The following is a 22,286-nucleotide window of genomic DNA, read 5'->3' on the forward strand; positions in this document are numbered from 1 at the left end:
AGAAGAGATGAGTGATCTGGGATCAGATTTTGGATGTCAGCCAGCCGTGATGAAGTGGGTCCCACTTCATCACGGCTGGCTGACATCCAAAATCTGATCCCAGATCACTCATCTCTTCTGGGACCCAGAGCTGTCTTTGCGGTCAGTAGAACGTGGTGCTGCTTGATCCCTGAGGTCAGTAGAGTTAGTTGAGAGGCCTGATTCAGGTTGACAGGGATTGTCCTCATCGGCAGTCGAATGGAAAATGAGGTCCCATGTTCTGACGCTCTGTTAAGAACTGAATCAGTGGCTCAGTTTTGCATATTATACTTCTCATCTGCTGTTTATTTCTGATTAAGGCTTTATTTAGTTCACTTAACCCTGAGTTAACATCTTCTAAAACTCTGGTGTAAAGCCGCTTTTAACCAAGGTTTTCAGTCATTTTAAAAGCAGCGAGTTACAGAAAGATGTATAGCGAGAGACTACTGAATACCTTATCAAATATTAATGAGGAAATGGCAATGGTTTCAAAAACAGTTCACTTTTTTTTATATAAAAAAGTTATATATAATAGATCAAAAGTTTTTGTAACTCTTGTATTGCTACAAAAACAGTCTATTTGTTTTAAGCTTGCTATACATCAGATAATCTTAAAAAAGTATAGTGTTTCCACAAAAATATGAAGTGGAACTGTTTTCAACAGTGATAAATATAAGAAATGTTTCTTGAGCAGTAAATCAGCATATTAAAATAATTTCTGAAGGATCATGTGACACTGAAGACTGGAGTAATGATGCTGGAAATTCCATCACAGGAATAAATTACATTTCAAAATATTTTCAAATAGAAAAGAGTTATTTTAAATTATATTAATATTTCAAAATAACATTTACATTTTTATAACATTTTACATTTCAAAAATTCTAAACTTTAGTTTATATATTCCATTTTTTATATTATTTTATGTATGTATAACAAATATTATTATTTTAGTTTTTAAATGTGATTTAAAAAAAGATTGTGATCTAGATTTGTTCCACTCGTCATGTGGTTATGTTGTTTTTCGCTCTGTAGTCTCATGGAGAGATGCCAGCGGCAGCAGTGAAAACAAAGAACAAACTCTGTTCAATAGCTTCATTGGCTGTTTCTCAATCCCATCATGCCCAGGGCCATATGGTTGGACCTGCATGACATTTAGCATGTACTGATTTATTTTAAGAGCATATTTCCAATTTAAAGCTCCTTTTGGAGCTTTAACATCAAGTACTGACAACACAAGACTGACCATAAAATTTTGTGACGTGAATTGTTGTTTCAATTGTTGTTGTCTTTAAAAAAAAAAAAAAATAAATAACACTTGCTTCTCTAATATTTTTGTATTCTATCTATTTGTTTTCTTTTTATTTATTATACAATTAACAAAAGCAAAAAAGGCCTCTAACAGTAGCTTGCTCTATTTTTTTCCTATTCTATCTGTTTTCTTTTTATTTATTATATGATTAAAATAAAAAACTTGCTCCGTGTACTGCGTTAAGCTAACTGAGACTTGTTATAGCACTTGCATATCATTGCTCTCTTGTTGATTTTGATTGCTTCCATTGTTCTCATTTGTAAGTCGCTTTGGATAAAAGCGTCTGCTAAATATGCAAATGTAAATTAATTGTATCTGAAAGTTTTCCTTTGAAACCCAGGCGTGTTGGTTTAGGCTTGCAGTATTATTATTTTGTATGTATAATCCCTGCAGAATAGAAAACAGTCAGTAATGTGTTTAATCTGTTCTGCGTGTGGTGTTGTAGGTGATAAGGAGCAGGCGGTGCAGTGGTACAGGAAAGGCATCGCTGAGCTGGAGAAAGGCATCTGTATCCAGGTCACTGGAGCTGGTGAGATGATTCAGTCATATTGATTTCCGTTAGTGTGTAAACAAACTATGTGATGATGTGTTTTGATTACACTAGCTTTTATTTTTAATTTCAAGACCGAACGCAGCCTGTATTATGCTTCAATACATTTAAAACAATTTCATGGTTTACACTTTTTGAACAGTGATTGCAAGAAGATCGCAGCATTTATTGTAAAAAATCTCTAGTGGTCCTGATGTGTTGTGTGAGCCCGGTTTGACCCTATTTTCTTTCTTAATGTTTATTCCGGACTTAAAGTACACTTAAAGCTCAATCAATTCCCAAGTTCCACCCTGCAGTTTATTTTCTTCTGAAGACGTTTGAGAGAAAGTCTTCATCTGGTTCTTTTAGGGGAGAAGGCAGACAGAGCCAGAAAGCTTCAGGACAAAATGACCAACAACCTCACCATGGCCCAAGACCGGCTGGAGCTTCTGGGTAAGCGGATGCAGTGAGGGCACGAGGATGTGCTGCTGATTCATGAGCTCTTCTGAGAGATGAGAGCATTTGTTGTGTTTGCACGCTCTCCGGAGAGGGATGTTCGCCGCACTCTTCTGTGAAAGCCTGCCTGTGCTTCTGTGTGATTGTTAAATGATTCAAGTCAGTTTTATGCTTGATCATATAAAGGTGAAGTGTTGTTTCATGTTGGAAACAAATGTGTTGAAATTAGGGCTTACTTATAGTTGCCTCTACACATTGAAATGGAAGGTGATTAAGCATTTTAAAAAGACACTTCCCTTTTATTGACTCAACCATTGTTACACACAAACACACATTGCATTTATGGTTTACGGGGACTCGCCATAGTCGTAATGGTTTTTATACTGTACAAACTGTATTTTCTATCGCCCTACACCCAACCCTACACCTAAACCTACCCTTTACAGGAAACTACTGGCAATTTTTGAATTTCATAAACACCGTTTTGTATGTTTTTTTAAGCCTTTTGTTTTACGGGGACACAGGAAGTGTCCTCATAAACCATGTTTACGTTGTAGTATCCATGTCATTATACACATTTGTGTCCTCATAAACCATATATACCAGAACACACACACACGCGCTTTTCTTATTTCTCTCACAACATATATCACTTTCTTTGTGTTTCTGCTTTGGTTCTTGCATGAATCTGTCAAGAAAGCAATCAAGAACATGTCCAGGTCACCCCAAAATCAAAAGAAAAAAATATTTAAAGCTAATGCAAAGAAAATAATGACTGTTTATTTTATTTAGTTTTATTTGATTAGATTTTTTGCGAACTTTGTGACATTTTCATGACATTTTACTGTCATTTAATTTAAGGCCAAACAATTATGTAAACAATACTGTTTTTGCAGTAATGATGATAATAATAATAATAAATACAAATTATAAAGAATAAAATAATAAAATTATAGACTTCAGTTTACTTAAAGGGGTCATATGATGTTGCTAAAAAGCGACGAGACAAAAACATTAAAACCCATTACAAACGAGGCATTTGTTGCATCCAGTGGGGACATAATTACGGATTATAATGATTTATACTGTCTTTTTTAGAAGAATCAGAATGAGTTTTATGTGTTGCGTTGCATCACGCCTCGTAAACATAAAACTGTCTGCATTTGTGATCGGAGAAATGACAAACAACAAGCGCTACTCTACACTGCTCAAAACTCACTTTTGAATCGTCAGTGGCAAATTCTTTAAATATAAAAATGTACTTACAGTCTGTGAGTCAGAACAGCCGGCATTGTAGTCTACTCTCCCAGGATCAGGAAACAGTCCTCCGTAAAATGTGCTGCACACATCTGAATATTTGGGTTGAAGTGTTCTGGAACAGTGTTGTAAATACAACTTAACCACTGATTTCTAGTCGTGTCCTCTTTTGGAAGACCAAACAAAGTAGTTTAGCTTTCACAACGAAACACACAGCATCTCCAAAACATGGCGGCAGCGGCAACAACAATACTACAGCGAGAATAAAAGTGACGCCTTCTTTCTTTGTGTGCACATTTGGTCGGCATTACGCTCATATTTCCACATAGTGACGTAGGTATGTGGGGGCGTGTTAGAAAGAGCCGTTTTAGGTAGGCGTGGTTGACTCTTAACTTTTATAAAGAATATCTCTTTGGATTTGAGACTTTAGTCTTTGCAACTTTACAAGGTTATGCACCAAGAGCTTGTAACACTCCAAAGAGAAAGAAAAAATTGAAATCGCATCATATGACCCCTTTAACTTATTTTCTTTTTTGTATGTTGAGGTGAAATGTAACTTGGACATGTTTTGCGCCCTCTTACAGCTTCTGTTCTGCTTTGTTTTTGTTTTTTTCTGGAGTTTTTAGTTTCCCCTTAAATGTCTCTCTTTCCTCTGTCTCTGTTTCCTTTTCTGCAATCACAAAGGCAAACTTCTTTCAAAGTCCCCAGCAGAGGGCTGCTCTGATCACACAGGCCTGTCTTTCTCCAATGGGAGCCTGCGTCCAGGTGGGTGTTTGCTTTGGATTCTGGGAGATCTGTGATCAGAGAGACTCTACAGTGATGTTTCTGTGTATGTATGAGCATATGTTTGTAGTTGCAGGCAGTGGAGCAGTTTCCAAAAAGAAGAACACTCTCACAATCACAAATCAGTCCCATGTGCGACCCAAAAACCCACCCAAATCTGCCCCTGCTGCTGCCCTGCGCTGCATACCTTCAACTGGTCACAGTGGCAGGACCGGCCCTCAGAGTAACCTGAAGGTTCGTCAGACATCAGACCGTCTGCATAGTGTAGCGTTTAGCCACGAGCCACCTTTAAATGCTGTCTCACTAGGTTTTGTGGCTGAACTTTGTTGTCGTGTTTTGTTTTGTAGGGGCCCCCGGCAAGAGCCGGTAACAGACATAACACCAGCAACACTGCCACTGCGTCACCTCAGAGGAAAAAAGACATGAAGAACTTTAAAAATGTGGACAGCAAACTGGCCAGCCTCATCCTCAATGAGATCGTAGACAGGTAACATTAGTGCTGTTAAAAATAAATGCATCAGATATAAATATTTTAATGCATCACTGTTTTTGTCAGAATTGTCAGAAATCTTTTGTATGTTAATTGTTTAGAAAAAGTATGCATGTAAATATTGATATGCATGTTTTTATTAAAATAATGCATATACATGATTTTATATATATATATATATATATATATATATATATATGAAACTGAGCTACATAGAAATGACCAAAAAGATTTTTGATATTCAATACAGTTACCAAAAAACACGTTTCCAAAAACAGGCCAGATCTGTGTTAACTTTTTCTGTTGACGCTATAAACTCTTTGACATATCACCACAAAAACATACAAAATATGGTCCAAAATGTTTTCTTGTCATTACATTCCTCAGTTTAAGTGGATTCTAACAATATCCCATTTGTCATTTTTCATAACTTTGCTTGTCCAGCATTTTGAAAAGCAGTTTTTTGCTACTCTGCAAAAATGACCAAAACAATTTTGATATTCTTTTTGATATATTTGATATGCTGAATATTATTGTTAATTATAAATGCAACTGTTCATATATGTTGCTAATCATATTACAGTTGATGGCGTTTTATAAAGGCAATAATAACCCGTGCATTACACTCGCTTTTATTCGGTCTTAAGAAACACTCATTCATGTTGTGGTGTGTGTGTGTTTAGGTGGGAGAGGGCGAGAAATTGGTTCGGGCTTTGTTTGCGGTTGCTAGGGAACTGCAGCCGTCAATCATCTTCATCGGTGAGAACTGTCACTCAGACTCATTCATGTTTCAGAAGTGGTGTGTTTCTGTAAATGCATCATTAATGGTGAATGTGGTGCAGATGAGATTGACAGTCTGCTGTGTGAGAGAAGAGAGGGCGAGCATGACGCCAGCAGAAGACTCAAAACAGAGTTCCTCATCGAGTTTGATGGAGTAAGTGTGTGAACTCTATCTGAAAATTCATCATTCCTGATCACAGGTGACTGACGCTCCTGGTGTGTGTGTGTGTGTGTGTGTGTGTTGCAGGTGCAGTCAGGAGGAGATGACCGAGTGTTAGTGATGGGAGCCACTAACAGGCCTCAGGAGCTTGATGAGGCAGTTCTTAGGTACCGTTGACCTGCAGTCGCACACTTACTTTCAAACACTTTGTAATTACATTCTCTAATGTGTTTTTTTCCTCATAGGAGATTCGCTAAACGCATTTATGTGGCTTTACCTACAGAGGAGGTACTGTGTTCACACCAGGGCTGGGCAGAAGTTATCGGGTCTCTTTTAAATCGTGATTGTGAATTTTTATTCAGTCAAGAAATATTTGTCATGGACATCATATTTGGCCATGGTTCATAACATGGGTGGTACTTTATTAAACACAAATATGTACACACATGCACTACCATTCAAAAGTTTAGGATCGGTATGTTACTGAAAAGTCTTAAACTCACATGTTTGCTCAAAAATTACAGTAAAAGCTGTAATATTGTATTACATTATTGCAAAGTTTTTGAAAATATATTAAAATGCAATTTATTCCTGTGACGGAAGAGCTGAATTTCCAGCATTTTCTTGAATAGAAAGTTGAAAAGAACAGCATTTATGTGAAATGGAAATCTTTGGCAACATTATAAATGTCTTTACATATCAATTTAATGCATATTTGGTGAACAAAAGTATTAATTTCTTCAAAAAGAAAAAAAAAATACTCAAAAGGTATTTGAAAGGTAGTGGTAATAATTCTATTTTAGTTTTTTTTACTCATTGATTATTCGTATTATATATTAATATTGGTATTAATAATTCATACATTGGTGTTTTTCTGTAAATTTATGACTAATTGACTGAAAGATTAAATGTTTTATATAGTGCTGTCAAACGATTAATCGCATCCAAAATAAAAGTTTTTGTTTACTCAATATATGTGGGTATACTGTGTGTATATTTATTATGTCTATATAAATACACACACATACAGTATATATTTTGAAAATAATTACATGTATATTTCTATTCATATAATTTATATTATATATAAATATATTTCATATATAAACAACATATTTTTCTTAAATATATACATGCATGTGTTTGTATTTATGTATACATAATAAATACAGTACACATGTATTATGTGAACAAAAACTTTTATTTTGGATGCGATTAATCGTTTGACAGAACTAGTTTTATACCACAGTCATTTGAATTTCATTTGATCCCTACCTCCTTAAATTCAACTGCATCTTATTCACTACTCGTTTTGGTTTTCCAGTTAATTAGCATTGAACACAGACACTAATTGACTGTGTGTGTGTGTTTCAGACTCGTCTGAAGCTGCTCAAGAACCTCCTCAGCAAACACAGAAACACTTTACCTCAGAAAGAGCTGAGTCAGTTAGCCAGGTAAAACACAGCTCCATATTTCTGTAGAATATGCCGTTGAGACTAATGACTATCAGTGCTGGGTCATTTTATTTGTGCGGTGTGTTTTCAGGATGACGGAGGGTTACTCCGGCAGTGATCTGACCTCGCTGGCTAAAGACGCTGCTCTTGGTCCTATACGAGGTACATTCATACTTCATGCAGATATTTTATTCAAGTATACAAGACATTTGGTTTAGAGGTGGACTTTTTGCTGCTCTTTCTCAACACAGAGCTGAGGCCTGAACAAGTGAGGAACATGCCAGCCGATAAGGTAGAGAATATTAAGCAGTGTTATATTAACATAATTTAGATGCCTATTATATTATTTAAAAAAAATAAATAATAATTTTTGATTTTAGTACAAGTTAAACTAAATGCAAATGAGAAATGTTGCCTAGGTTTTATATATACTATTTTATTGTATTTCACCTTTTCACTTAACATTTTATAGTTTGTTGAATTTTTTGTTTACTAACAACACTGATATTAAATCTGTTCTTAAAGGGATAGTTAACCAAAAACAAAACACAAATATGTGCTGTCGCTAGAACTTCATTTGATGTATTTTTTTCCCCCTGTAAATCATAAATATGAGCTAGCTAAATATTCATTCCTATTTTTCCGTATAACAGCAAATGTTTTTATACAAAAATTTGAAAAAACTTCCAAGATGGTAACTAGGCGCCACTCGCTGATTAAACACTTATTTATACAAAGTGTTCTATTTCAAATTCATTCATTTTAAAATTGACATACTATTTTTAAACATACCATGTAGCATGTTCTTGTCTTTCTTCTGTTCAGATGAGGGACATCTGTTTCTCTGATTTTGTGGATTCGCTCAAGAGGATAAAGCGGAGCGTCAGTCCTCAAACGCTGGATCAGTACGTCCGCTGGAACAGACAGTACGGAGACACAACAGCCGTATGACACCGACACGCAAGAAGGGTTTTTCCTAAAGACTTGGAATAACAAAAACATTTTTTGTATAATTTTGTCTTTTCTACGACTTTGCTTTTGAGTCGTTTGGAGCTCAGGCTAAGATTTGCTTTGACTGAATTACACCAGAGCTCAAGACCATGTGGATGGCAAAGCATGACAAAACATTTTCTACAAAACCAAGAAACATTTGGTTTCTAATTCTTCCCCTTGATTGGTGTGTGAATGATAAAGCACTTGGCGTCTGTGGTGTTCTAGATGCATTTGTTCCTCTCTTATCTTGTTGCTTGATTTGTTTTTGATTCATGTATCCAGATAAATCAAATCCTCAAATGGCGGTGTGATGTGCTGAAGTCAATCAAATAGCAATCAAATAGGGATTCCGTTGATAAATGAACGATTAAAGAATGTATTGTTTGATCTCCTGCTTGGAAACCGTTCAGACTGCATGTGTATTTGGAATGACCAGCACTCCTCATGTTTTTTTCCATTTGCAGGCACTAGGGGGCATCAGTTGAGACTGTATGTGAATGTCTTCTGCTAGAACTAAAGTCATGATGTTGCTCCATGTACAGATGTTTTTCTAGTCTGCTGTGTCTTTAATAATGTTGAATTTTATAAGGTTTGCAGTATTTGGGAAACGATTTGATTCAAGTGCTTAACAGATTTGTATACATGTACTAACGGTGTTGTTTTACATTGAAAAAAAAAAAAGGTTAAAAATCTGAAATTATGCATCATATTTATAGAATATAAAAATAAAATATACTTTTATAATCGAAATAGTTTGAAAGTTATATCATCATTAATGGCAAAATTGCTGTGCTTAAGTTTGATTCATTTGAAAAGTGCACATAAAAAATGAACATTTAAAATGATAATTTATAATAAAAATATTTTCATAATATAATTTAGAATTTAATAATTGATTTAAGAATGCACTGAGCCACTGTGCAACAATTTGATTCATTAGTAAAGTGCCTGTATAAACAAAACTAAAATGATCATATAAATAAAATATAATTTGGTTACACTTTATATTACCACGGCCTTGTTACAGTGTAATTCTACATTTAAGTAATACCGAGTAATAATTATCTACATGTAATTTGATTCATTTGAAAAGTGCACATAAAAAATGAACATTTAAAATGATAATTTATAATAAAAAAAATATTTTCATAATATAATTTAGAATTTAATAATTGATTTAAGAATGCACTGAGCCACTGTGCAACAATTTGATTCATTAGTAAAGTGCCTGTATAAACAAAACTAAAATGATCATATAAATAAAATATAATTTGGTTACACTTTATATTACCACGGCCTTGTTACAGTGTAATTCTACATTTAAGTAATACCGAGTAATAATTATCTACATGTACTTTTATGGTTAGGGTTAGGATCTGGTTTAGGGGTGTATGTAATAATGCATTTGCATTTAATGTTAGTGAACATTACATGTAGTAAGTATGTGTCACAAGCACACTGTAAAATAAAAGTGTTCCTTAATATTTATGATATAGACGTAATTAATCATTAATATAATTATAATTCTAGCGCTTTTCTAATCACTTGAAATAAGGAACATTTTGAAGATCAAAAACACTTTAATTTCTGTCTTAAAGTGAACAGATCATTATTTAAAGGGGCGTCTCCTGTTTCCATCCTCTGACACTTGTCTTCAGTGTTGGTATATTGAGTGAGCTACACAGCAGCAAAACCAGTCATTGTTAAAAACCCATTATACAGCCATTTGTAAAATTCACTGTCAAAACAATTTACAGTAAATTCTGATTGTTTTCATACATTTAAAAGGGTTAGTTCACCCAAAAATGAAAATTAGCCCATAAATTACTCACCCCCGAGGCATCCTAGGTGTATATGACTTTCTTCTTTCAGACAGTGTACAACTGTTGGCACAAGCTACATTAAAGTGATTATTACGTTTTGAATATGGATATTTTTCTTATAAAAACACATCGATTGGCTACAGAAGGCCTTTGTTCACCCCCCGGAGCCGTGTGAGACACTTTTTTTTGTGGGTGGGTGCATTTTATTTAACTGCTTTTGGACTGATGCATGCAACACCCGCTGAGTGCCATGAAACCGCTTGAAAGATCAAAGACCATTTTTAATATAACTCCGACTGGATTCATCTGAAAGAAGAAAGTCGTATACACCTAGGATGACCTGAGGGTGAGTCATTTATGGGCTAATTTTCATTTTTGGGTGAACTAACCCTTTAACGCTAATTGGACGGCTTTTGATTGTCACTCATATCTGACATGTTTCCACACACACACACATGTAAATGTCCAGGTAAAATGATGGATGTGGTTGTAGTTCAGTTGTGAAGGCCTCAGTGGTCCAGGATGCGCAGGTTTCCTGAAACGATCTTGTTCTCCAGCATCGCTCCGGCCGGGATGTCGATTCTGTCTCCATGATTAGCGATAATGATAACCGTTCCCTGTTGTACAGAAACAACGAGTCACAATATGCACACATGATGCGTGTAAACGCTCACAAAATCAGACGTTCATACCTTGAGTGTGACTTGTTTTCCGAAGGTGACATCTCCTGATACAGTCAGGTGATCCAGCTCCAGCATGTCTGGGATGCTCTCAAACCTTTTCAGGAAGTCTCGAACCTAGAAAGTAAAAAAAAATGTAAAAGTAACATTACGATGCTGCCATCTTTCTGAAGTCATTTTAAACCCCCTGTAATTTGGCTCCGAATCTCAGGTGAAAATTTTCATTTTGAAATCTTAAAAATAGTGGATTACTCAGTAAATACACATCCGTGACATACTATTTTGGCTTTCTTCACTATACATGTTTATCTTTCTTTAGAAAAAATGCTGGCAAAATGTAAAGTTGTTGGGACCTCAGCACCTCTGGTTGAGTTGACATGGAATGACCCACAACGAAAATACAGCGGTGAGAAAACAGCAGTTAAGATGCCCAAAATTGGCCTGTGATGTCTTTTGATTTGACCTGCCATGCCACATCACAAAAAAATAGGTGCCATCAAAGCATATTTTAATTTGTATTAAACATGAAAAACAGTGTCAGTGTTGCTTTCAATAAGAATTACAAGTTTAATTTCTTCTATAAATCAGTTTTTACTCATGGAGTAGTTTACCTACCTGACCAAACGTTTTCAAAAAGTACACTTTGGCAAGTGGTTGAAATCAATCTGAACTCATAAAATGATCAGTTTTGAAGAATGTTCATGCTCCTTTACTTTTGTACCCCACAGAATGACACGAGCGATACATTAGCATGGTAGCTCCACTCACCTTCACGTCAGCTCGTGTCTTATCGGTGACCTCCATGACAAATTCGCAGCGTTTGTCACTGGGCTGGCTCATCAGGTGGTTCAAGATGTGCAGGTCCACCGTGGCGCCCAGGTTGTCAATGTTGGACACAAAGATGTACTCTTTCCCTTCTGCGATCAGCTTGTCCAGCAGGCCGGAGTTGTAGAAGCTGGCGTAGATGTCTCCGTGCCCGGGTGGGTACCAGGCCTCTTCATTCTCAGCCGTCAGGCCCATGTTAGTGGCCACGGGTAACAAAGACTCCTTACTGATCCTGGGATACCTGCACAGGACAGGAAAACAGACGAGGTGACAATGGAAAAGCAGTCAAAGCTGTGGACTAACAGCTTGCAGAAGTGTGCAAGAAATGGGTGAATCAATCTTTAAATATTAATACCTCAGTTACTGATGTTTTATTGTAAGGATTGATGTTCCCAAAAGCGAGTTAACAGTTTTTTGGATATTTCAATATATGTAATATTTAGGGGTAATTTTTACAATATACCACAAGTTATTTTTTACGTTGCCATTAAATGTTTTGCATCTGAAATATAACATTTTATATTAAAAAAAGAAAAAAAAGCACTGAAACAAAAAGATTTATGACTTTTGTTCCATTAACACTCCACTAAAATACTTAACTTGATAACATACACGTACAATATTTTCCAGAAGTCACGCTGGCTAAAAATTGCAGATATGTCACATCAGTGTATAGGTCACATTTTATTATAACGTTCAGAAATAATGTAAAATACTGGTTAAAATAAAACAACCCTGAAACATTTACACACATTATAATCATGCATTTTAGTTCCTGTCACTCCACAACAAATCCTTTAAATTTAATTTAGATATGAACAAGAATGAAAAAATGTAAGTATAAAACAAACATATTAACCATTTTAAACAACATTTATTATAAATGTCAAGCCTAAATGAACTTATTTAAAGCACAACTGAAAGGACTGGCATGTAGGAAATGTGAAATATAAATAAAATTGCACTCATGTACCTCTCTCATTCTACACATGTTTTGCACGCTTGACATTAATGGCTTTATATATATAAGTCATAGCATGTTTCAGATGATAAAAAACCTGACGTTTATTCCATAAAGTACGGTACGTTCATATTGCTCTCTGTCCTAGATAAGGATGCTGAGAAGCGTGTGTGTACCTGCTCTGGTTGAAGGTGTGTATCTTGACGCGGTGATGCGTGTACTTCTGCAGGATCTTCTTGGTGTCTTCATCTGTGTTGAAGGAATTCATCAGCACCAGTGGCACGTCTGCATTATACGACTTATTCAAATGCTGAAAGAGAGAGAGATTCACACAAGGTCTTTCATTTGATACAGAAATATTCTGGTGAAATTCATGTTTTTTCTTAAATAAATGACTGTAAACTGATATATCTTCAGTAACTTACTGTATGACCATTACACTAAAGCATATGATTGCATAAAAGATGCTTAATTAAACAAGTCTGGATGTTAAAATACATTCTTCTCAAAACTCATAAACAAAGAATGCAAAATGCTTGTTTGTGTTTGTGTGCAGGTTGTGCAGTAAATAGTCACGTCACTGCAGAGCCCTGCATTTGATCCCCATTTTAATGTAAAGGGTGTATCATAGATATTACATAAAATAGTATTTCTCAAGATATTCTTCTAAATGCCTTCAATTTCGTCATGTGGAAAAAACCTGATATTACACAACTTTGGGGTAAACAGTCATTGACACAGATGGAAACCTTTACCAAGGTCTGAAACTGCAAACACGGTCTTACCTCATATTACACGGATCATATATAAGCCAAAAAGAAATGTCTAAACCCATGTACTTGATGCATCATCCACTGTTCTGAAGATTATCAACTATAATGTTCAATTATAATTACTTATGCTCAACTCCACATACATCAAAGGTTTGGGGTCAATAAGATTTTTAGAGGAATTACTTTCATTCAGCATTAAATGCATCAAAAGTGACAGTAAAGTCATTTATAATGTTACAAAAGATTTCTATTCAAAGCCATTGTTTTGAGCAGCAGATGAGCCTATTAGAATGATTCCTGAAGGACCACGTGACACTGAAGATGAATTTGAATTCAAATAGAAAACAGTTATTTGAAACTATAATAACTTGGTGAGTGTAAGAGACTTACACTCTAAAAAAAATCTATAAAACATGACAATCTCATCAGAGGTTTTCGCTGGAAATGTGTGTGATGTAATACCTCGATCTGCTGTACGGTCAGGTCCAGGAAAGTGTTTTCGTTGCGGACGCTGATGAGACTTTTGGGTCCTTTGCAGCCCATGCTGGTCCCCAAACCTCCATTGAGCTTCACCACAGCCAGTTTATTAAGGCTGGACGCCACATCAGCAGGAAGACCCTTCAACTCGATCTTCTCATAGGGCTGAATCTGTTGAGTGCAATACACACGCATGATTTATATAGCAGTACACCATATAGGAAACACACAGACGCATTATTAATCACTCCCTCAGGATACAGAAACCTTGTGTGGAGTCAAGAAAATTAATTATCTGAAGTGTGCTTTTTTTACACACTTTTCACTTGATTAGAAATGTACTGCAGGCCTACAGTCTGGTTTTATTAAAGGAAACCCTTTATGAAGATGACAGGACACCCAGTTTAATCAGAGCAAAGGTGAGAAAGACTGCGGTTTCATTTTTTTAGTGCAGGGTTTATTTACTCCAGTCAACCCGAGCAGAGCTGATGGACCTTCAAACTCGAAATTTCTCCTATCTAGCAAAGGCATTAACCTTGACATGAAGAGCAGAAAACTGTGAGAGCTACTGAAACAGAGCCTTGCAAACAGCATTCTTCTGCATGAATTATGAGCTGATTTGATCTGATCTCTTGGATTTGGGTGTACTGCTTTTGATAACAGCTTCCTGCCTGCAACTGATGCAGACCTTGCACACACACACTGAACTCATGAACTACAATTGTGTAAAGCAGTCGTCCTAGTTTCATCACAGCAGCAACTGTTGAATTATCTCACTGCTGTGAAGGCAAAAAGGTCAATGACTCAGAAACCTACAACTAAACTACATGTTGCATTTTACATTTTATTTATTGAGAAAATGACACACACAAATATCAGCTGACCGATCAAGCATCCATCCAATGAGCGCTTCCACGGATGGGGACTGAAATAGAACCTTTGAGAATTATGCTATAGGATTCAGAGCTGATCTAGATGCAGCAGTGATGTTTATTTCGTAATGGGTTTGATGACTCTCGATCTACTGGAGTTGATTTCAGATCATTCTTTCTGCTTTACTATGTGCTGTAACATGAGTTTCTCAACGGCTGGTTGAAAAGAAATGTCAGCCAAGGTTGTGGGATGCTGGAAGTGCTGTGCTATTCATAGTCTAACCTTCAGTGTGGGGGTATTTGCAGAGGGGCCGTGGGTTATTTGGGGAGGGGATCAACAGGGAAATGTCATGGACTTGATAAACCGCTTATACACATGCACGTTCTCCGCTCACCCTTTCTCGCTATTCAGTGGCTTTGTGTATGTGGTGATAGGAAAGTTACTCCAGTCCTTCAAACAATTTATACTGATAAAATATGTCGTATTTTATAAGGTAATAATGGTTTGAAAAGGACATCTGTCTAGGACTGTGCAGTTGAATTGCTTTATATGTAATGTACACCTTAAGTGTACTAATCTAAAACTATTATAAAATAAAATATTATATATATATATATATATATATATATATAAAATATATATATATATATATATATATATAAAATATATGTATATATAATACGTGTATGTGTAGGTTTAGAGTTGGGTTATATATGTATCAGCAGGGGGGTGAAATCTTTTTTAATTTGAAGATCAGGGTAAATTTAACTAATTTTGTCTTCTGGGAAACATGTAACTATCTTCTGTAGCCTCTGAAGGGCAGTACTAAATGAACAAACATGATATTTAGGCAAAATAAGAAAAATGTACACATCTCCATTCTGTTCAAAAGTTTTAAGGCTTAAAAGGCTTAATGCATTGTTTTTTCTTCTGGAGTATCAGTGAGCGTTTAAACCTTCTGCATAGTTGCATATGAGTCCCTCAGTTGTCCTCGGTGTGAAAAGATGGATCTCAAAATCATAGTCATTGTTGGAAAGGGTTCAAATACACAAAAATGCTGGAAAACCAACTAATTTGTGGGACCTGAAGGATTTTTCTGAAGAAAAGCAGGCAGTTTAACTGTTCAGGACAAACAAGGGACTCATGAACAACTATCACTAAAGAAAAAACACAGCTGTGGATCATTATTTTATGTGAAATATCTTATTCAGGTCAGTACTAAATAAACAATAACATGCATTTTGAATGATCCCTCTTATTTTGGTAAAATAATTAACATTTTGCAGTTATGTAAACTTTTGACCTCAACTGTATATCCAATTGATTTACAGATTAATTATTAAATATGTGACCCTGGACCACAAAACCAGTCAAAAGGGTAAATTTTTTCGAAATTGAGATTTATGCATCACTTGAAAGCTGAATAAATACGATTTCCATTGATGTATGGTTTGTTATGATATGACACTATTTGGCTGAGATACAACTATTTGAAAATCTGGAATCTGAGGGTGCAAAAAAATCTAAATTGCCTTTAAAGTTGTCCAAATGAAGTTCTTAGCAATGCATATTACTAATCAAAAATTAAGTTTTGATTTATTTCCGGTAAGAAATTTACAAAATATCTTCATGGAACATGATCTTTACTTAATATCCTAATGATTTTTTGGCATAAAAGAAAAATCGATAATTTTGACCCATACAATGTTTTTTTGGCTATTGCTACAAATATACCTGTGTGACTTAAGACTGGTTTTGTGCTCCAGGGTCACATATATATATTAAAGGGGGTACAATTGGGATTGATAATCTTGTTTTGAAATTGTTTTTCTTTTCAAATATAGTCCTAAAAATAAAAATATATTAAAAGTTCAAACTGTCTGTCTTAATGACTCTTTTCACGAATTTAAAATATTGCTAAAACATTACGCTGTAATAATATATGCAATATTGCTGAAAAATATCTATTTTTATAGCTATATTTTAATTTCAAATTCTTTATAAATCATCCTTAGAAGCCACACAAGGCATCAAGCACTCGTTTGGTCTCACCGAGCCTTCGGGTGGTCTCTGGATCTTGGCCCAGTCAACAGACGGCCCCTTCTCCTGAAGGAAACGGTGAAAGAGCTTCTTGAAGCCCTCAAAGTCCTTCCTGGAGATCTGCAAGAGGCACAAATAACCATATTACAGATCAAATTTTCACAATTTCCATCCATTTTTACCTTCAGCTCTACAGTACATCCTGAAGTTCAATATAATGTTTATTATTTCAGGGCCGATAGTGAAGAAGAGTCTTTCTATTTCAAATCACCAAATCAAAATGAGTCACACGTGAAAGCTAAACATTTGTGAGGGTTTTGGGAAGCTTGTAACTAACTTGTATTAAACCTGGAATACTTTATTTTTAGTTAAAGGTTTATTAAATTAAGTAAATGCTTTAGAGCTGAATCTGAATCAACACATGTCAGTGTGATTAATCGAACCCCTAATTACCATGTATAACGCTGTGCCGCATACAAGAATAATTAATACTCTCAAGAGTCTCCTTTAACCTTTAGACTAAACCTTCTGGCGATGCATCATGGGACGATAGGCTGTAATTAACACACACCTCCTTCGTTAGCTCACCGTTTCATTGGCCGCTGCATAAAAACTCATTAATGAGACTAACTGCATAATGTGTGTGCCGTAACTGCTCACATTAAGAGTAGTTTCATTGTGAATAAACATCTCAAACTTGGATGAATGATACTGTTTTCCATTCTGTGCATAAGACTCAGCTTATTTTCAAATTAGTTTTTCCATTATATAAGCAAACATTATTGGGTCAATGACAAATAACAATGTCTTCTGATAATTTTTTTAAAATCCAGTTTAAAATGCATGTACCAAAATATGCATTCATACTAATTCTAAAATGGATTTAATGTGTTTGATCTAATGGCTTTAAAATTGTCAAGTGGTACATACGTGAGCAGGGGGTTAGATACATGGAGTCAAGGACAGAAGCACCACTGGAACGTGTTTGTCACCTCAGCCGAGCACATAGTTTGCGGGGCAAGGGTCTTACCTCCGCCTCTGATGGCTTGGCAGTGGTCAGGAGCTTCTCCAGCTCTGTGAGCATGGAGTTCTCATGCTGCAATCTCAGCTTCTCCTGAAACTCCGCCATCCCTGCATTAGGACTGTTTCTATACAGATCTACACACATGCAAACACAGGGAAAGAAAACATTACTGGCAACAACCTTAAACGTTGTGACGACATTGCAAATGGTCATTAATTCTTGAGACTATTCTGTTCCACCATGCTTTTTGGTAACTGGCACATAATTTAAATACTTCAGTTAGAATAGTTAGAATGTCTTTTAAACAAATCGCTTATGTTCACCAAGGCTGTATTTATTTTGACAAAAAATACAATAAAAACAGTAAAATTGTGAACTATTATTACTATTACTGTACTATAATAATTGAGCACCAATATTACTTGATAATTAAGCAGCAAATCAGCATATTAGAATGATTTCTAAAGGATCACGTGACATAATTCAGCTTTGCACCACACGAATAAATTACATTTTAAAATATATTTAAATAGAAAATAGTTAATAATTAGATTTATTACAATTTTACATTTAAAATAATATCACATTATGACTGGTTACTGTATTTTCGTTTAAACGAATGCTGCCTTGGTGAGCATAAGACTTCTTTCAAAAACAAAACAAACAAATACATATTCCAAATGTTGACTGGTGTACTACAGTACTTTTTTTGCAAGGCTATGAAGGAACCACTTACCAGCAACAAAAGACATGATTAAAAAACTTCTGACAGCTCTCAAGACTTAAAAACCAGTATATATCAATCCTGAACTGAACTCAGCAGTCCAGAAAGGTCCGAATCACAAAGCTAATACTGTTGAAAAGTTTCTTCTTTTGCACTAGTACAACTACAACTGCATCAATGTAGAGGAAGATGCTTTGAGTACCTCAGAATGATCTACTAATAAAGAAAAGCTACTAAAACTTTAGTGTTCAAAACAGTACAACCGGCTCCCAGCATCCAAACCCTGTGTACTACAGCCTCGGCTCTCTGAAGTCAGATGAGATTTCAGACAGATTCACAGACTGTCGTGTCATGTACAGGACACCCGATCAGGGCTTTGTAACGCACCGCTGAAGGAGATGCGCAGAGAGAGAGACAGAAAAGTCCAGCACTGCCCACCCGTCACGTCACGGAAAAAGTAAATAAGTCCAGAAACGGTGAACAACGTTTGTAGACACTGTATGTATGTGGCAAGTGAATTAGGCTATTAGTCACTTCCCATCGCTTTTGTCACGTATACAGCACCAACTGGACGCTGCTGAGCAAGATGCGTTCTTTCATATGAGGTTCCATTTGTGTCAAAAATGAGTCGACTGCTTTGTACTATACATTTGTCTTTGTCTACAGTCATTGCCTACTTGTTCAGGTAATTCAGTATATGTACGTGTGTATGTTGTCTGTTGACGTCGTCTTAATCTGTCATCCTGCTTGCTTTTTCTCTGTCATTTAATTACTGTCGTCCTTATTGTCGTTTTGTTCTGTTGTCCTAACTGTCATCTTGTTCTGTCGTCTTATTCTGTCGTGCTTAATGTCGTCTTGTTTTGTCATCATAACCTTCATCAGCACTGTAAAGTTAGTTTCACATTTCATATTCGACTAGGCTGCTTTAGCAACCGTCTGCAAATTCACCTCACAGTACAAAACGAAGTACAATAATTACAAATGAATGTTCACAGGACTATAGTAAATGCCTAGTGGGCAAACTTTGACACAAATGGAACATTTTGTATTTTGACACAAATGGAACCTCATACTTCCATTCCGTCCTGAGCGTTGAACGCTTAGAACGCGCTTGGAGTTCGTTTCTGGTATGGTGTCAGGGAACGTTCAGCTACAGTAGAACGCGTTATTGGGTCCATATGCTGCATTCGTTTGGATTTTGATTTAAAGACTCTAATCTTAAAAATTTTGGACACTCAAAAGATTCGTTTACTGAACCTTTCTAAATCGTTACTTTGTGAATCCTGTTCATTAGAATTTTACAATGAGCTTACATAGGCCACTTTGGTTTTACAGTAGAGGCTAGAACGCTCGTTTACTGACCCTTTGTGTGTGGGTTAAGTGAATTGTTAGTGAAAAGTGAAAACGATTTGTTAAAAACGTTTTACCAAAACAAAGTCTCTTAAAATTTGTGTCATTTTAATTGTGTCTCCGGTCATCTGTCAGCTTTCCATTCTGTTCAAAAGTTTTCATCCCTTAATGCATTGTTTTTCCTTCTGCATAGTTGCATATGAGTCCCTCAGTTGTCCTCGGTGTGAAAAGATGGATCTCAAAATCATACAGTCATTGGCTAGAACGCTCGTTTACTGACCCTTTGTGTGTGGGTTAAGTGAATTGTTAGTGAAAAGTGAAAACGATTTGTTAAAAACGTTTTACCGAAACAAAGTCTCTTAAAATTTGTGTCATTTTAATTGTGTCTCCGGTCATCTGTCAGCTTTCCATTCTGTTCAAAAGTTTTCATCCCCCGGCTTAATGCATTGTTTTTCCTTCTGCATAGTTGCATATGAGTCCCTCAGTTGTCCTCGGTGTGAAAAGATGGATCTCAAAATCATACAGTCATTGTTGGAAAGGGTTCAAATTTTTTATATATATATTTTTTTTACTTGTGTTTTACCTTTTTCTTGTATGTTTTTATCCAACGGAGAGTGCTTTATTTAGTGTATGACAATTATGCAGGATTATATGGAAGTTCCTCTTCCACCAAATGAAAAACAAATCATGCTTTAATAAATCGTATTTAGCTAAAGTCATGAGGAAACAAATCAATATTCTGACATACCAAGTTAATTTGATGAAAAGTCGAAATGCACAGTCGAAAGTGACAAAAATACTTACAATTTCGTATTTTATGGCATAATTCTAACCTCTTGTCAATAATCATGACTTGTCATAATTTAGATTTTACATCTCATAGGTTTATATCAGTCATAATTTAGACTGTTCACATCTTAAATGTGACTTACCATGTCATAAGTTCGACTTTAGTCATAATTATGATTTATCAAAGCATTGTTTTTTCTTAAGTGGCAGAAATGGGCTTCCATATGTTTACTATCCCTTTGACCAATGAATTACCATGATTTCTGTCTTTATTATATAAGGATCACTAAAATAATTAATCAATATAATTTATATTCACTGTTATAATTTTCTAGGACACTTCTAGGCTTTTAAATACTTTATAAAATTAATTCCCTGAGATATATATATATATATATATATATAAAAGGTTTTCATTCAAATAAAAAGGCCTGGCTTACTGTCTACGATGAAGAATCTTAATACCCTTAATCAATTAATCAAACAGCTATTAAATGTGTGTATTCAGAACTAGAGAGGAGATGGGCATGACAACAATCCAAATACACAACAAACATTCATTTTCCACATGGCCTTTTATTGTTGTATGACAGATGATCGTTATTTTGGTCTGGACATCTATGTGCGTAACGGTTTTAATTGGAAATGTTCTTCTTCAGGTGATGCCCCAGACACTTCAAGCAGAGGAAGTTACATTGCAAACGTTTCTTGTGAATAACACACACACACACACACACACGTACGTTAAGAGACATGAATATCCACGCACGCACACGGTCAGCTGTGAAACCTACAGGACTTTACAGTCGGGGATTTGGGGACTTTGAAGAGTCTAACGGCTGCCGCGCTGTTGTGGAGACATCAAGTCACGCTCCAAGGAAGGTGAGTGCCGTGTCTCTCTCCTCCACCAGCTCAGCGGCGGTGCCATCCATCTTACCGCGGGAGAAATCATTGATGGAGAGTCCGTCAACCACCTTCCAGGTCTTGTTCTGTCGGGGTGGAAAATATTAGTACTTACATAGAGACCTTATATTTCTAAACTACTTCCAAATGCTTTGATTTCTTTTTTGAAATTGAATTTCATTGTTTTTTTAGGTGTGACAAAGACAAACCTTGATCATAACAGGGAAGGAGTACATGAGGTCATCAGGAACTCCATAGGAATTACCAGTGGAGTAGATGCCCATAGACACCCACTCACCCTGTTAGAGACAGAAAAATAATTAGTTAGCATTAACCCTGTAAAGTACGGAAGAGGATTAGGGCCAAGCAATAAAAATTTTTTTAATAAAACCATCTCGAGATTAAAGTCGTAAAATTTAGAGAAAAAAAGTCAAGATAAAATGTTGAGATTATTCTCTAAATTTAATGAGTTTAAAGTCGTTATGTTTCGAGAAAAAACTCGTTAAATTTCAAGAAAAAAAATGTTGAACTAAAATGTTGAGAATAAACTCATTAAATAATGAGAAAAAAAGTGGTTAAATTTCGAGAAAAAGTAACAAAAAAAATTGAGAATAAACTCAACATTTTATCTTGACTTTTTTCTCTAAACTTAACGACTTTAATCTCGAGATGGTTTTATTTTTTTATTGCTTGGCCCTAATCCTCTTCCTTAGTAAAGCTTGACATATGAAATCAATCAAATTCGTTAATTTTTACAATACTAAAAGGGCATTTTTACTAAAAAAAAAAAAATTATAAACTACCAATTAGAT

The 22,286-nt window shown here is 35.5% G+C and overlaps 2 protein-coding genes and 1 long non-coding RNA gene across 3 annotated transcripts in view; 1 reads left to right on the forward strand and 2 right to left on the reverse strand.

Annotated features, from left to right (window-relative positions):
- Nucleotides 1-8,771, forward strand: part of LOC107594444 (spastin-like) — an 8,867-nt gene extending 96 nt beyond the window's left edge. The window contains exons 2-14 of the mRNA XM_016284499.1: nt 1,776-1,859; nt 2,229-2,312; nt 4,257-4,337; nt 4,426-4,589; nt 4,703-4,834; nt 5,529-5,604; nt 5,688-5,779; nt 5,873-5,952; nt 6,031-6,073; nt 7,160-7,239; nt 7,331-7,401; nt 7,491-7,531; nt 8,065-8,771. Of these exons, the coding sequence (XP_016139985.1) occupies nt 1,776-1,859; nt 2,229-2,312; nt 4,257-4,337; nt 4,426-4,589; nt 4,703-4,834; nt 5,529-5,604; nt 5,688-5,779; nt 5,873-5,952; nt 6,031-6,073; nt 7,160-7,239; nt 7,331-7,401; nt 7,491-7,531; nt 8,065-8,190 (1,154 nt within the window). The 3' untranslated portion in view covers nt 8,191-8,771. The remainder of the gene's footprint in view (nt 1-1,775; nt 1,860-2,228; nt 2,313-4,256; nt 4,338-4,425; nt 4,590-4,702; nt 4,835-5,528; nt 5,605-5,687; nt 5,780-5,872; nt 5,953-6,030; nt 6,074-7,159; nt 7,240-7,330; nt 7,402-7,490; nt 7,532-8,064) is intronic.
- Nucleotides 8,772-10,499: 1,728 nt separating this feature from the next.
- LOC107594446 (UTP--glucose-1-phosphate uridylyltransferase-like) lies at nt 10,500-18,848 on the reverse strand. Its single transcript, XM_016284500.1, has 8 exons — nt 18,445-18,848; nt 17,715-17,842; nt 16,697-16,804; nt 13,757-13,942; nt 12,698-12,831; nt 11,441-11,801; nt 10,748-10,852; nt 10,500-10,672 (listed from the first exon to the last, which is right to left on the reverse strand). Exons 1-8 carry the CDS (start codon nt 18,458-18,460, stop codon nt 10,565-10,567), a joined length of 1,146 nt encoding a protein of 381 aa, XP_016139986.1. The 5' UTR covers nt 18,461-18,848; the 3' UTR covers nt 10,500-10,564.
- A 2,279-nt stretch (nt 18,849-21,127) lies between these two features.
- Nucleotides 21,128-21,790, reverse strand: LOC107594464 (uncharacterized). The gene is made up of 2 exons (XR_001610171.1): nt 21,684-21,790; nt 21,128-21,560 (listed from the first exon to the last, which is right to left on the reverse strand). It is a non-coding gene; the product is annotated as an uncharacterized lncRNA (long non-coding RNA).
- Nucleotides 21,791-22,286: the final 496 nt, after the last annotated feature.

The sequence above is a fragment of the Sinocyclocheilus grahami genome, unplaced genomic scaffold (genome assembly GCF_001515645.1).
Source record: "Sinocyclocheilus grahami isolate Dianchi unplaced genomic scaffold, SAMN03320097.WGS_v1.1 scaffold183.1, whole genome shotgun sequence".
NCBI classification, from domain to species: domain Eukaryota; kingdom Metazoa; phylum Chordata; class Actinopteri; order Cypriniformes; family Cyprinidae; genus Sinocyclocheilus; species Sinocyclocheilus grahami.